General features: G+C 33.3%; 1 protein-coding gene across 4 annotated transcripts; it reads left to right on the plus strand.

Moving 5' to 3' along the window:
- Positions 1-5,924: 5,924 nt before the first annotated feature.
- VIP (vasoactive intestinal peptide) lies at positions 5,925-14,780 on the plus strand. 4 transcript variants are annotated; one of them, XM_019735405.2, is made up of 8 exons: positions 5,925-6,104; positions 6,205-6,251; positions 7,290-7,401; positions 9,254-9,343; positions 10,349-10,453; positions 11,239-11,370; positions 12,176-12,263; positions 13,932-14,780. In XM_019735405.2, exons 3-7 carry the CDS (start codon positions 7,298-7,300, stop codon positions 12,219-12,221), a joined length of 477 nt encoding a protein of 158 aa, XP_019590964.1. In that variant the 5' UTR covers positions 5,925-6,104; positions 6,205-6,251; positions 7,290-7,297; the 3' UTR covers positions 12,222-12,263; positions 13,932-14,780. The 4 variants fall into 4 exon arrangements, with proteins under 4 accessions (XP_019590964.1, XP_019590966.1, XP_019590968.1 ...); XM_019735409.2 differs by having other exon boundaries at positions 5,966-6,104; positions 7,296-7,401; positions 13,932-14,069; XM_019735407.2 differs by lacking the exon at positions 6,205-6,251.
- The last annotated feature ends 1,187 nt before the right edge of the window (positions 14,781-15,967 follow it).

The following is a 15,967-nucleotide window of genomic DNA, read 5'->3' on the forward strand; positions in this document are numbered from 1 at the left end:
TATCAAGAAAAAGTTAGCAACATCGTTGCAACAAGTTCAGGAACTTAATTGTCAGACCTCATATATGTAAAAATGCATGTATTTGAAAGCTATAGGACTTAATAAGATTGAAATAAACATGACTTCTTAAGTACCTTCCCAAATGGGAGGCTCTAGACCAGACACTGACAAAGCATTACTGTGAAGGGCCAACTAGTAAAGGAAGCATTTTAGGCTTCACAGGCTGTAATCCCTGCACAACTATTCATCTTGGCCATTGCCACACCAAAGCAGCCATAGACGATAGATATCTGATAAGCATTTCCATGTTTCAGTAAAACTTTACTTATGGACAGTGACATCTCATTTTCACATGTCACAAAATATTAGTTCTCTTCTAATGTTTTTCAGTCTTTAAAAAAATATAGACTCCCTTCTTAGCTTGAGTCATGTAAAAACCAGAGAGTTGATCCAGATGTGGCTCAAGCCAAGCATTTTGCAGACTTCTGATCTACACCTACCCCCTCAGGATGAGCCTGGCAGAGAGAGGATAGGCCGAGTGTGAGTTAGGCTGGGTAAGGTGACAATGCTGTCACACAAGGAGGCAGGAGAGCACCTCTGCAGCATTTCATCTATAATAGCGATAGGGACCCTCTCTTAGCTCTTGCACTGAGGAAAACAGGGTGAATCTGGGTTTCTGCCTGTCTCCTGAGCTCAAAACCCTTTCCACCTGACTTCCCTATATTCAGTATGTTTTAGTCTAGAATTCCAGTTTTCTTTCTCTGTCTGTATAAATGAATGATAGTTCTTACAAATACCACTCTGCTCCGAAGCCTTAAGGTAAAAAATAAGTTTTGCTAAAGAAGTAGGAATATTTTTGAAAAATATGTCAAAATAGGAAAAAAGCAGATGTAAGCAATAAATTCATACTTGTATTTACTGAGTTTTATAGTAAAGCATTCAGGATTAAATCAACTACATGTTTTTTCTTATGTGTTTTTTTTTTTTCTCCTGGAAGTATCTATAGTTTGTTTGGTTAAAGGATGTCTGATTTGCATCATTTTCCATGAAATAAAATAGACAAAACACACTTTTAGTGAATTCTACCAAAGACGACTTAATACCCGTCCTCCTCAAACTCTTCCAAATAGTTGAAGAACAGGCAATACTTTCTAACTCATTTTATGAGGCCAACATTAACCTAAAACCAAAACCTGGTAAGGATAACACACACAAAAAAAAACACTGCAGACCAATACCTCTAATGAATACAGATGCAAAAATCCTAAGCAAAAATATTAGCAAATCAAATACAACAATGTGAGGTCTGAGCATTAGATATGGTGTATGTTTAAATTTTAAAAAGTAATTACAGTAAAGACACTCTTTGTGAGTGTCTTCATCCTTCATCATTACAATGATCCATGTCACACATCACTTCTGGTATATGGCAATTTCTGTCAAATAAAAACATTGTGGTGTGTCCTCATCCTGCTTATTCACCAGATCTGGCACCGTGCAACTTCTTGCTCTTCTCCAAAGTCAAAATGACCATGAAAGGTAAACGTTTTGAATCGATTCAGGACATTAAAGCAGCCACAATAGCACAACTAAAGACACTCACGAAAGAGGACTTCCAGAACTGCTTCAGAAGGTGGCAAGAACAATGGGATAAGTGTGTTTGAAGAGAAGGGGAGTTACTTTGAGGGGGATTAATGGCAATATGTCTTTTATTGTAAGATTTTTTTATTTAAACATTCACCATATTTTTGGATCATACATTAAAAACATATATCATAATCAAGTGGGGTTCATTTCAGAGGCACCCAATAGTTCAATATGTCCAAATCTCTCACTGTGATATACCACATAAACAAAATAAAGGATAAAAACTATATGATCATATCAATAGCTAAGAAAAAGCATTTGACAAGATACAACATCCATTTATGATTGAAACACTTTTCTTTTCCTCTACAATCAAAAAGAAGACAGGCATGTCTCTTGTCACCACTGATAATCAAAAAAATATTGGAAGTCCTACCAGGAGCAATCAGGCAAGATAAATAAATAAAAGGCATCCAAATTGGGAATGTTGAAGTCGAATTGTCACTTTTCACAGATGACATGATTCTTTATATAGAAAATTCTAAAGACTCCACCAAAAACTATTAGAAAAAATAAACGAATACAGTAAAGTTGCTGGCTACACAGTCAACGTACAAAAATCCATTGAATTCCTATATACTAACAATGAAATTTCAGGAAAAATTGAAGAAAATAATTCCTTTTGCAATTGCAACAAAAAGAATAAAACATCTAGGAATAAACTTAACAAAGGATGTGAAGGAACTATACACTGAAAACTATAAGACATTATTAAAAGAAAGTGAAGAAGCCACAAAGAAATGGAAAGATATTCTGTGTTCATGGGTTGGAAGAATCAACATAGTTAAAACAGCCATATTTCCCAAAGCAATATGCAGATTTAATGTAATCCCTTATCAAAATTCCAATGGCAGTTTTTAAAGAAATAGAACAAAAAAATCATCAGATTTGTACGGAATCACAAAAGACCCTGAATAGCCAAAGCAATCCTGAGAAAAAAGAAAAAGGTTAGAAGTATCACATTCCCTGACTGGAAATTATACAATAAGTAAAACAACATGGTACTGGCATTAAAACTGACACACAGACCAATGGAATTGAACTGGAAACTTAGAAATAAACCCACATATATATGGGCAGATAACTTTTGAGAAAGGAGACAAATGCATACAATAGATAGAAAAAAAAGTCTTTCAATAAACAATGCTGGGAAAATTGGAAAACCACATGCAAATGAATTAAACTAGACTGCTATCTGTCACTACACACCAAAACTAACTCAAAACGGATTAAACACCTAAACATAAAACCTGAAACAATAGCTTGCATAGAATAAAGTATAGGTACTAAACATACAGACCTTGGGTTCACGGAGGATTTTATGAATTTCACCTCAAAGGCAAGGGGAATAAAAGCAAAAATAAATGAATGGGACTATATCCCACAAACTAAAAAGCATCTGCACAGCAACTAAGGTCATCCACAAAACAGAGAGGCAACCAACTGAATGGGAGAAGATATTTGCAAACAACACATTTGGTAAGGGGCTAATATCCAAAATATATAAAGAACTCATACAACTCAAAAACAAAAAACAAAAAATTCAATTAAAAAATGGCCAGAGGTCCTAAACAAACACTTCTCCCAAGAAGACATACAAAAGGCCAACAGATCTGTGAAAAATTGCTCAACTTCAGTAGCTATTAGAGAATTGCAAATCAAAAACACACATAGATACCACTTCACATCTTTAAAATGGCTATTATCAACAAGATAAATAATAACAACTGTTAGAGAGGTTGCGGACTAAAAGGAACACTTATACACTGCTGGTAGGAATGTAAATTGGTACAGCCACTATGGAAAAGAGTATGGAGGTTCCTCAAAAAATTAAAAATAGAATTACCATACAATCCAGTAATCCCTCTTCTGGGTATCTACCTCAAAAATCTAAAAACATTTATCCATAAAGATATATGTTCCCCTATGTTCACTGTAGCATTATTCACAGTGGCTCCAAGATGGAAACAACCAAAGTGTCCTTTGATAGATAATTGGATAAATGGAATGCGGTACATATATACAATGGAATAGTGGCCATAAGAAAAGATGAAATACTGCCCTTTGCAACAACATGGATCGATCTTGACATTATCATGCTAAGTGAAATAAGTCAGACAGAAAAAAGTTAAGAACCATATGATTTCATTTACATGTAGGATATAAAAATCAAAATTGACAAACAGACAAGATAAACAAACAAACAAAAACTCATAGTCACAGATAAGTGTTGAGTGGTTATTGGAGGCTGTGGTAGAAAAGGGAAAAGGGTTCAAATATGTGGCAATGGAAGAACTGAGTCTGGTTGGTGAACACACAATGCAACATATAGATGATATATTATAGAAATGCACACATTAAACCTATATACTTTTACTAACCAATGCCACCTCAATAAATGTAATAAAAAACTTGAAAAAGACCTAGGGTCTTATACTAATAAAAAATAAAATAAAATACAATATCTGTGAATTAAAATTTTGAACCTGCAGATGGTGCTACGATTCCATTTTAAAATTCAGTTTTGCTTTCTAGTTTAAATTCATAGGAAAAATGCAGTTTTTTAGTTACTTTGTATCCAGAAGTAAAAAAAAAATAATTATTTCTCTTTAGTTATGCATTTTACTATTATGGGAAAAAACTGTCTTTACCTTTGGAAAAATCTCCTGTATCTATTTACTCTTTGGAAATGGTAAGTGATTTATTAGACCAAATAATAATAAACTTTTATGTTTTTTTTCTTTTGGGTTTTTTGTGTTTATTATTTAGCATCCATTTTTCTGTGATGTTGAACCAACTTACTTTGCTGTTGCTGCTCTTAAATAAAATTTCTTCACTGAGATTTGGGTGATGAAGAGCTAAAGATAAAAAATAAAATTCATATGAGAACATTTTCAACATCTAGTTTGTAATAATCAGGTGGAAAAAAAAAAAAAGATTTCCTGGAATTAAGCCACAGGAACTCTGGCTTAAGTCAGAGCTGTCAACTGGGAAACAAATTTCCAGACATTTTGAAATTTAATTCATTTAATTTTTCTTGTAACGGGATTAGAAAATATGACTAAGCCTAGCAGGATATTCTTTTACTGGATCAGTCTGACTTTGAATGAAGCAAATAGATACTAAAATTTCAAAGTAGAAGAAAGAAATAGTCTTTAGAGCCATTGTCCCTAGAGGGGCTTATAAACACATGCAAAAGAATACACACATGGAAAATTTGAAAAAATAAAAGGAAAGATGACATTTTACTTTGTTGTCCATAGAGTTTTCCATGTGGTGGCATTTGTAGCTTAAACTCTGGATGGAACGTATGCTAAGTAAGCTACTTTGAGTAAAAAACTGAGAAACAGATAACTTTAATAACTTTAAGCAGTTATTAAAGCTCGGTACTCTATAAATGCTTTCCAACTTGTTTTTTGCGACCACCTGTCAACTGAGTTGGAAATCTTCAAAAGGTGCTGTGGGTATGGGAGTGTGTTTAGGAATGGGGAAGAAACAAAATCACTCTGCATAGTACAAGGACTTTTAAAAATGGGTATAATTTTGGAAAGGGAAGAGAAATACAATTGCCTTGATGCAGAAGTCTGATCATTTTGTTTTTGAGATTGTGTATGTGAGTGTGTGTTGGGAACGGTGATATTCTACAACAGTATTCCTTCTACTTTTCCATCAGTATCCATGTTACATGAGCTCCGAGCCTTTTTGAAGCTCTTATACTGGGATTAGTTTCCACACAAAGGAAATAAAATAATGGAAAGATGAAAAATGTTTTCTAGATGTTTTTAAAATTATGGTAGGTCTCAAAAAGATGACATAAACCAGGACCAACACAGAGAGCATAAAAGTAAAAAGAAGATTTTAGGAGAATTGATGCTTTGTAATAAAAGAGAATTATACATTTGCAAGCATTATGAACATAAGTGTTTGTTGTTTTCTGAATCTATTTCTGCAAATGAATTTCTTATTTTCTGAAGAACCCCAGTGACCCTGGCTATAACATTAATCATTCTTTTATTTTATTACTGCTAAATAAAGATTAAAATATTTCACATTAAACTTGGTATCTGTTTTTGTTTAAAGAAAGTAAATTTCCTCTCTTTTACATCTTGAAGTTATTCACTATATATTTATATAAATCGGATATAATAACAATTAAACAAGAACTTCTAGTCCTATTCATCCCGTGGGAGTACAGCTGTGACGTGTTTCAGAGAGCTTTGTGATTGCTCAGCCCTAAGCACGAGCCCTATAAAATGAGGGGCTTTGAAATGCTGGTCAGGGTAGAGTGCAAAGCAGCTGCTGGCAATAATACCAATCCCTAGCCAGGACCAAGTTCTGGTTCAGCTCTAAGGGCAGAGAACTGGTGGAGCCTTTCTCGGCCTCACAGGACTTCAGCACCTGAGACAGCTCCAGTATTCCCCTGAACAGAAAGCCTTGCAGGATTACTCCTAGGCGAGGTAAGTGAAAATTTAACCCTTCTTCTTTTTATCTCTTCCTGCCTCTGGAACTTTTCTCTGGGCATATTAATTTTTTTCTCTCTTGAAAATATTTTTACAGCATTCTTCCTTTATAACAACAAAAAGACAAATTTCTCAATTTACCTGGTAAGTGTAGAAATGCCTCAACTTCTCACATACGAATGCATTTTCTGAATTCATTTGGTTCAAAGATGCTTTCCCTGCTTGCTTTTACTCAATTCTGTTTTTTTTTTTTAATAATGCACTAAAGTGGTGGGTTTTTTGTTTATTTGTTTGTTTGTTTTTTGCTTGTATATTAATTTTTGACTGAAGGGTTCAGTGGGTACATTTGTTTTTGAAGTTTTTAACATTTTTTTTAAGTGCTGTTATTTTAGGTTTACATAACCAACATGTGACATAGAGAAAAAGACCTTGAACTCCTAAGTTTCTATCTAGAAACTATTTTGAAATATAATGTGTAAGTGGATTAAATGTAAAAAACACAAACTTTGTTTTTAACATGTAATTCTTTTTGTAACAAAAAACTATTTCAATGGTAATATGTGATTCAATGATTTTTTGGTATTGACTTTTACTATTAATTAGGGTAAGTTGTTCAAACTCAGGCATAAATAAACAAGTTCACAGTAATATTTACAATTAAAAGAGGAAAAATAAATGCTTATATGAAATAATTTTAAACTGATATATATATACACATTTATATATACATATATACACACACATTATTCAATGTATGATACCCTAGCTTTATATTAATCAGACACAAAAACTTGAAATAGAAGAAACAATTAGTTTTTTGAAGATATTTCTTTAGTTAGAAAAGATAGTACACTTGAATAGCACAACTCTACTATGAGGAAATGGTCTCTAGGGTTTTCCCAGCACTATGAGAGTGTGGCATTCTGTATTTACTTAGAACAACTATGTGCCTAGGAAAGTTGGCAGCAGTTGAAAAGGATTCTGTTTTATTCAAGTATCTGTCACCAAGGAAATCGTCTTGATTTAAAAAGTGTTCACATTGCTGTTTAACGCTTTCTATAAGATGAAAATTACTTTTTCCAAACTCTGCAAGAGCCTTCAGAAATTACTACTAGACACTCAGAATTCCCTTGCTGGTGACATCGTGTTTAGAAAATCTGATGTGACTCTCTCCCTTCCGAGGTTCAGAAATGGAATCCAGAGGGAAGCCCCAGCTTTTTGTACGCCTGATACTCTTCAGCGTGCTCTTCTCACAAATGCTGGCATGGCCTCTTTTCGAAGCACCTTCTTTGAGGTAAGTTCTCTTTCAATTCAAACAGTTGAACAATCCATCTTCAGCTAATGAGAATTTCCTTTCTATTATTTTGGATAAAACAATTTTTAAAAATTGTGTATTATTTATTTAGTTAAGTATTTGGTTGATGTGTTAAGCAAGTTTTTTCAGTATCAGGTCAACATGATTATTCTGAGTCTAAGAATTGGCTCTCAGGAATGAGAGACAGAGTCAATGACTAGTATTACAGAGAGGGGAGGTTACGTTTCCAAACAAGGCAGAAGGAGGATTTGGCTTTCTATTCATCCAAAACCAGTTTTAGACAAGTAATGAGGTTTATCCCGTGTCATCTCAGTTCAGATAGTTTCTGATGGAAAACAGGTGTTTAGTTGTCAACATCATTCTAGTTCATTTTCATGATCAATCAGTAAATAATCATAAGATTAGTAGTTGATTAATGAAACATGTACAAAATTGTGTTGGATTCAATCTAGGCAGAATCGATTTGCCAATATTAAAAATCATGGGATAATTGATCTACTGAGACACCCTGACCCAATGAGTGACTTTTAATGTACTTGGCTTTAATGCAAAATCCTTAGTGTACTGTTCCCTATGATGTACTTCAAATTTAAAATTCATAAATCATAACACAACTTCTATTTAAAGCTTTATCTGAGACAAAATAAATTCATGGCAAAGAAATAAACAGTAAATGAAAACTAAATTAGTTTGATTTGTCCTTCTGGTTTATAAGCACCACGATATTTCAGAGTAAAATAATTATTTCATCGCTATTTTCCCATTCCTGATTCTTTGCTCAAGGTAGACATATGCTCAATAGAATGAATAATTTCTTAGCCATTACTTTTCTGCATGAAGTCTGCTTAAAGCCAGATCTATGTTGCTTTGATAACTAAACAGAATGATTCTGTCTGAATGGTTATATCACCACAGGTGAACAATGATAAAAATACTAAAGTTTGCATTGATCACTAGTCTTCATACTCAAAGAGGGTTATTTGTTACTGAATACCAACTACCAAATCACCAAAAGACACACAAAAGCCCAGGAGCCAATATATTCCTTGGAGGTTTACCATAAAAGAGAAAATACACACACATGAACATAATTTTAACAGTGAGCTTGTGTTCAAAATGTGTATGCATTCATATAGTCATATTCCATGTATATGCATGACTATTCTTAGTCTTTCAGTGAAGCATTATTCAGTCCTTATTAAAATATATTAATATATAAGAATAGAAACCAAAAGGTCCATAAAATTCATTGAACTTGAGTAACTATTCAGAGATGGATAGATTCTTTGGACTTGTTCAATGCAAAGAAACCTATCAGACTAAGGTAAATCTTTGAAGTAAAATTCGGGAACCTAGAGAAAGAAAAGCAGTTAATACTCAGCTACCGAGAAAAATTTGAGCCAAATGATGCTAAACATCAACAAATATACAAATTGCTTCCAGTTCTCACCTAGAACATTCAAAATTTTCCAAGTTTCTATTTTGTATAAAAATCTTTCTTCTTGTAGGATTTAACTTTGTAAAGCGAAAACATTACGGAGGACACGTACTTCACTTAATGTTCACATAGGATTGAATTAGTACCTCTTACGCTTAGGGCATACAACTTGTGAAAGTTGTATGGCATGTATATTATAGGATAAACAAAATTTTACTCTTAATACTTTCATAAACCATAAACGCTATTGTCAATTATGCTATCCATATTTTTAAAATGGGTGATACTTTCCAAGATTTTGAGTGTCTTATTTCAAATTATTGTAAAATATAAGCACTGTCTTCTGAGAAAGGAATGTATTCTACTTCTACTGTCTTTTTCCATGGGTGACAGAATACCATTTGAAGGAGCAAATGAACTTGACCAAACTTCATTAAAAGCAGACACTGACGTCTTGCCAAATGCATTTGCTGAAAATGACAAGTGAGTTAATGTTAATTGAGTTTTATTTTAGAAAATGTATCTCTGAAGTATAAATGTTTCATTTTTGCGTCTCCATGAAGCTATTCCTGCAGCATAGCACTGTAGGTTTCCACCTGTCATGGCTTCCTCCAGTCTGACTTACTGCAGCTCTTGCAGCTGTCCATGACGTTCATGTGCAGAGGTAGCAGCAAGCCAGGATGAGCCATCACTCACTTACTTTCTGTTACACAAACTGTCAACATCAAGATTGTATCGATTCTAGTAAAACTTCAGCATTTAGGATTCCATGATAGAGGAAGTTCTGAGGCAAGAGTTTCATATCTATGTAAAGAAAAGATGCCTAATAATAAAAGCTACTTATTCACAAACACATTTGTCAAGAGTAGCATTTAAGGACAGAGTAGCTCTATACTGAAGGCAAAGTATAAAAGCTTCCTCATTAGGACAGAAAAGTTATTTGACAGGCCCTAAGTGCCTCTCCAATTTAAGAGATTTTGCTTCCAGATATTTTGGCAGAAGAATAGCAAAAGGTATAATAGAGGTTTCACTACAAATCAGGATATTTTCCCTCTGCAACTATTTTATGGAAGGTAGGAGAAATAAAGTATAATACATACATACACACATACATACATACGTTACACACATACTAATTTAAGTATATTTCTCCCACCAATATTTTTTAGAGAAGGATGAGTTTTATAGATTTTATCAGGGAAGGTTTTTAATATTGAGATATACTTCACCAAAAGCCAATTTCTTTAATTTTTCAACATTTTGGACTAAAAATATAGAATATATCTTGATATAAGCGACAAGAAAATAGCTTTTATTAGGTTGTTAGGAAACCTTCTTTTGAGTTAGGTTTGCATAAGAAGCTTTCATAATAAGCTGATGAGTTTCTTTCTTCTTCATTAAGCCAAAGTTATTGGCTTAATGTAATTGGCTTAACTATTTTAGAAAACTATTTTCCAAACAATGGTTATTCTTTTTTCCTCATTTTAGGAATGCCAGATATGCTGATGGATTTCTCACTAATGACTTTAGTAAACTCTTGGGTCAACTTTCTGCCAAAAAATACCTTGAGGCCCTTGTTGGAAAACCAGATAGGTAAAGAGAATTTATGATTTTTATCAAACATATTATGCTTATTTAATCTGTATTTTCATTGTTAACAATAATATAAAATATATTTTCACTGTTAACAATTTATTTACTTTGTTCCAAATTGATGACTCTTGATAATATTCATTTCAGTTAAAATATAATTTATATTCTTCAAAAAATATACAAGGCCCATGCATTAGGAAATAAGGCTTTCTAGTAATAGCATACTCACTAGTTCAGACACACTTATTTTAGTAAATAGCAATTGTTTGTAAATCCACCATCAAATTGAACTAGAGACAGTAAAAAATAAGACATAGTATAAACTAAAGCAAATTTTAGGGTTAACCGTAGTACTTATGTTTTAACTTCCTGCACAAACCAAGAATCAGAAGATTCTTTCTTTAAATGACAAATAGCTGAATATTTGGATGGCACTATGCAGGTGGCATAGATTCTAAAGACTCATTTATTTCTAGTGAACTTTTCTTCTCAATGGCAGAATACAACTTCAAATATTCTCCCTTTATATGTTTTTTAAATAAATTATTTGCTCAGTTAGTACCGAATGTGTGTTAAGACACTCCCAGAAATTGCCAAAATGTGTTGAATTATACCTTACTCCCCAATTTTTAGGTTTAGGTGTATTTTTCCTTTAGTATTATTGTGATAGAAAATGAGGTGGGTGTTGGAATTCCTTTTTATCTGACTCCAAGAAATTGGGAACTTTGGCATATTTATAATTACTTGTTAAAACTTTTCGGTTTCTCTTTGCTCACACTTCTTAGCAATAACATCTCAGAGGATCTGGGACTAATCAAACGCCACTCGGATGCAGTTTTCACTGACAATTATACCCGCCTTCGAAAACAAATGGCTGTAAAGAAATACTTGAACTCCATTCTGAATGGAAAGAGGAGGTAAAGAAACAGAAACCTTGTTAAAATGAGAAATTATAAATTACTTTCAAAAGAGAAGCTACAAATGAAGACTTATCTCTCTATCTACATTCTGAAGCAGTAATTTTCAACCTTGGCTGCCATTAGACTCCCCTGGAGAATTGTTAAAATACTGATGTCTGGCCTTACCCAAAACTCATTGCCAGGAAATTAGTGCCTCTAGAGGTATGGCTCTAGACATTGGTATTTTCTAGGGCTCCCCAGTTGATTCTGTTGTGCCTCCAGGGTTAAAAATGATGAATTCTAGTCTAAATCTGGAAACAAGTTTTATCAAAAGCATCAATTTTTAAAATAGGTAAAGCACATTCAATTAGCAATTTGGTATCACATGGAACTCCCTTTATGTGCATATGCAAAACCTTATTTTACTAAACTAAGCCATGGGTTCTTTTGTCTTCTCAGATTCTGGTAAATGTATCTCTCTGAGCTGTTTGATATTGGAGAACAATAACAGCAAGTGGGGTGATCTCTCCTTTTATTCCAATTATTTTGGTTTGATGGTATTAAGGACAATTTTGGTTGGGTGAGGTCAGACAGGATGTCTCTCTTTGCTCACCAGATGCTAATTGTGCAAGAAGAATTTTAGGCACTTTAAGAATAATTCATGCGTAATAACTAACCTAAAAGATCATTTTTTATTTTTTTTTTAGTCTCCAGAGCACTTTACATAGGACAAATGATAGTTTAGGTCACGGATTATTATTTCCTTAGATGTTTTCTCATCTAAGAGCCTGAACATGAACAATTTTCTTTTTCTGGTCTTCAGCACTGAGGGAGAATCTCCTGATTTTCTTGAAGATTTAGAAAAATGATGAAAAAGTTCTTTACGCAAAGCTGGTGACAACTTCCCAGTGGTGGGTATATCTGTGTATTCTTACTATGTTCTTATAGCAAGCATCCAATTATTTAAGTAGATAAGAGTAATTTGGTAAGACACATCTTAGAGTTCTCACAATAAGACCGCATCTAAGTAGGATACTTCTACCTGAAGAGAACCCCAAGCCAGTATACACCTAAAAATGATTCTGATCACGCAACAAGAGAGCTCACGATAAGTGAACAGTTTGGTATCTCCTACTTTACTAAGATGCATTCCTATCCTTCTATTGAGATACAACACAAAGGAGACTGACTCATACTAATGATAAACACTGGCTTTCTTTGGAGAATCCAGCCATGCTGCTTTTATTAATTGAAGATTTAGTCCCACAATTCATGGCTAGTACCTCACTGAAGTACAGGAAATACCACCAAATTACAGCATGGCTTGCTATTGTGAAAATACCACATCACTCTGGGTCTAATTGTATTCCTTGAAATATAGCAAACTTCCTAGAGCAAAAGTCCAATTTAGGTTATTTTACCTATAAAGTGAATGTGGTACTATGACCTCAATAATATTCACTGTAAAATAATTATTGAGAAGAGAAAACATGACTAGGTTTCTTGCTTTGTTAAGTAATAAACTTCTTATCACAGTTGCTTTTATGTGCAAATGGATACAAGGCATATTTCTCTCCTGAGTATTTAATGTTTACATTAGCTTATAAAAATATATTTATAATACTAGGTAAATGCTTAAATAAATTTTGTATTATAATTATATGAGAGGTTGACAAAATTTTTCTCTAATGTCTATGGAATAAATATTTTTGGGTTTGTGGGCTCTGTGGTTTACATTACAAGTACTCACATCTGCTATTGTAGCATCAAAGCCAAGATAATATGTAAATGATAGGAGTGGCTGTTTTACAAATAAAATTTTATTTGTAAAAGGTGAAGGTTTGTGTTGGACTGCAACCGTGACTAGGTCAAGGAGATTAAAATAGACCCAAGCTTGAAGACAATTCAAGTTTCAGTTGCTCCAGCAAATATCTCAGGTTTTCATGAGAGTGCTCAAGAGTGGACAGGGTGTCTGGGAGGACACGTGCACCACTGGTTGCTTCTGTCCACTGATTACCCTTCACCTCTAACAGAGATAAAAGATAAATATCCATTATTATAAAAAGGATATTTCAGAGAAATGAGTCCCTTCGCTCAAAAAAGAAAGTCAATCCCATGTAGCTTCTTTAAATAAAAAGTTTATAAGAAGAAGTCCTCTCCACTAAATTAAGAAATACAATGCACACTAAGACATAAAGAAGGATAAATCACACAGGATTTTTAAGTTGTTTGATCATTTATGAGATTCCATCCTCCATTTTTTGTTGTGTTTCTTTTTTGAATGGGTAGGACTGGATAAACTATTTTGACAGAAAACCTTGTGAGTCAATCACCTGTGAAAATTACAAATGGGTGATTGTTAATGACTAACCAGAGAGCCCCTTCACATTGCAGTTCCATTTGTGACAAACAGTCCTTTGGAAGATGCCCTCCTGATATTACACAACACAATCTAACACAGATTGTTGACAGGGGGCAAAGAGAAACTGGTGTGTATCAAGTGAGTGGAGAATGAATGAAACTAACATGCTATAAATAAAAATATTTTTACACTTATATAACAATTTTTTCTTTTTCAGAATTTTCGAAGAACAATGATTAGGTGAAGTAATTATATTTTGAGTTCTACATAAGTAATTCAAGAAACATCTTCAATATTAACACCAAATAAAATACTCTGTTGTGAATGGTGTGATTTATTTATTCTAATGTAATAACTGTGATGTTAATATTGCAAATATTATTTGATAGTTCTTAAATTTGTCTTTAAATAGTGAAAATCCTGTAATTTCATATGCTGTGTATCCTTTCTAACAAAAATATATTTAGTGATAAGAAAATACTAGGTTAATTCCAATTATATGAGGCTTTATGGAAGGGTAGTAATAGAACATAATTGATGTGTTTATTCATAGAGCACACTTAACTATTCAGAAGAGTGGAGCAGATAATCAGTGTGTCCAAATTTGAATGTTAAGCAGATGGAATGCTGTATTAATCAAACCTGAAAATTTCTATGAGAATTCCAACAAAATAAAAAATACATTCATTAAAAAGATGTTTTTAAAAATGTTATGTATTCCCACATCACAAGGCAAGCTTTATTTTCAATGGGATTAACAGTCTCTCAAATTTAAATCTCTTATTGCCAAAGACTCTCTTCTGAGGTAGTGTTTCAATGAAGGAGAATGGCCTCTGCTTCTGACACTGGATCTTTCTTTTATGCTGTGTTAAGTATGTGTAGAATGTAAACTGAGTGGAGCATTTGTTTTCAGTAATATTTTTTTTTCAATAATCACTCAAAGAACGCTTTGATCGTAGCAGCTTCCATCAGTGAACATACACTTGGAGACACAACTATTTTCCTAAAATGATTGTAAGAAATTAAATATAGAAAATAAAGACTTTGATTATCATTGCAAACACTTTCTATTGTCTGATTCTTTTAAATGATGCGGAAGTAGGTTGTTTCATCTCTAAATTTACAAGCACCAGAAAGTTTTTATGATGTTTAAAGTAGGACTGTGTCGGATGTCGGGTGAGTTCTAAAATACGGTGACTTAAATAAGATATAATTTTCTTCCTAACATAAGGCCAGACATAAAAAGTCAGCAGTTACTATAATGGTTGTGTTCCATGAAGCCCTCAGAAATCTAAAACCCTTCCAGGTTACCTTTCATCTTCTATGGTGTGGCCCTTCTCCTCATCCAAAATTTCAGCTAGAGTTCCAGCCATCATACCTGCAGTCTAGAGAGCAGAATGAAAAAAGGGTCATGAAAAAAAGGAAGTAAAGACTGCATGCTGGTTCTTTTAACTGTCATCTTATGCTAACACCCCCTGACTAGAACATCTATTGCACAGCTAATTGACTGATCACAGTCACTTGAAAACAAAGCTGGTGAATGTTTGTGTTTGTGCGTGTGTTCTGTGTGTGTGTGTGTGTCTGTATGTGTGTGTGTGTATTTTCCATGTACCCAGTCATAAACTGTGGTACTGTTAATATAAAACAAGATTAACACTAAACTTATGTGGTGGTATATTTTTTTTTTAAATCTTAGTCTGTGGATCTTAAATACTTACCAAGAAGGCTTAAAGAAATGATAGAAAAAGTGGGAATCAGAAAAATCCTAACCATTACTGAAGAATCAATATCATCACAAGAGAAAGCTTTGATCACTTTCCTTCGCTACAGTTACAAAAAATGGCTATATAAGGAAAGACTAATCTAGAGCTACAAATAATTGCACAGCAGTTTACACAAGTTGAGGTATAATTGGACTAATTATAGCTTTATTTCATATCTGACTTCACAAGTTATTAAATATTTAAGTGACTTTGTTATGCAAAGCACTGCAGTGAAAACTGAAAACTTCCAGATGTTATTTACATGCAAGAAATTTAGAAACAATCAACGAATACAGTAAAGTTGCTCGCTACAAAATCAATGTACAAAAGTCCATTGCATTCCTATATACTAACAATGAAATCTCAGAAAAAGAATACAAAAAACAATTCCTTTTGCAATTGCAGCAAAAATAACAAAATATCTAGGAATAAACTTAACCAAGGATGTGAAGGACCTATATGCTGAAAACTATAAGACATTTTTGAAAGA

Source organism: Rhinolophus sinicus, linkage group LG05, assembly GCF_036562045.2.
Source record: "Rhinolophus sinicus isolate RSC01 linkage group LG05, ASM3656204v1, whole genome shotgun sequence".
Lineage (NCBI taxonomy): Eukaryota > Metazoa > Chordata > Mammalia > Chiroptera > Rhinolophidae > Rhinolophus > Rhinolophus sinicus.

Excerpts from the sequence above, each read along its gene's own strand:
- VIP (XM_019735405.2), top strand. The coding sequence starts at position 7,298 with ATGGAATCCAGAGGGAAGCCCCAGCTTTTTGTACGCCTGATACTCTTC. Across the intron at positions 10,454-11,238 it reads CTTGTTGGAAAACCAGATAG|CAATAACATCTCAGAGGATC; the intron begins GTAAAGAGAATT and ends CACACTTCTTAG. Across the intron at positions 11,371-12,175 it reads ATTCTGAATGGAAAGAGGAG|CACTGAGGGAGAATCTCCTG; the intron begins GTAAAGAAACAG and ends TCTGGTCTTCAG.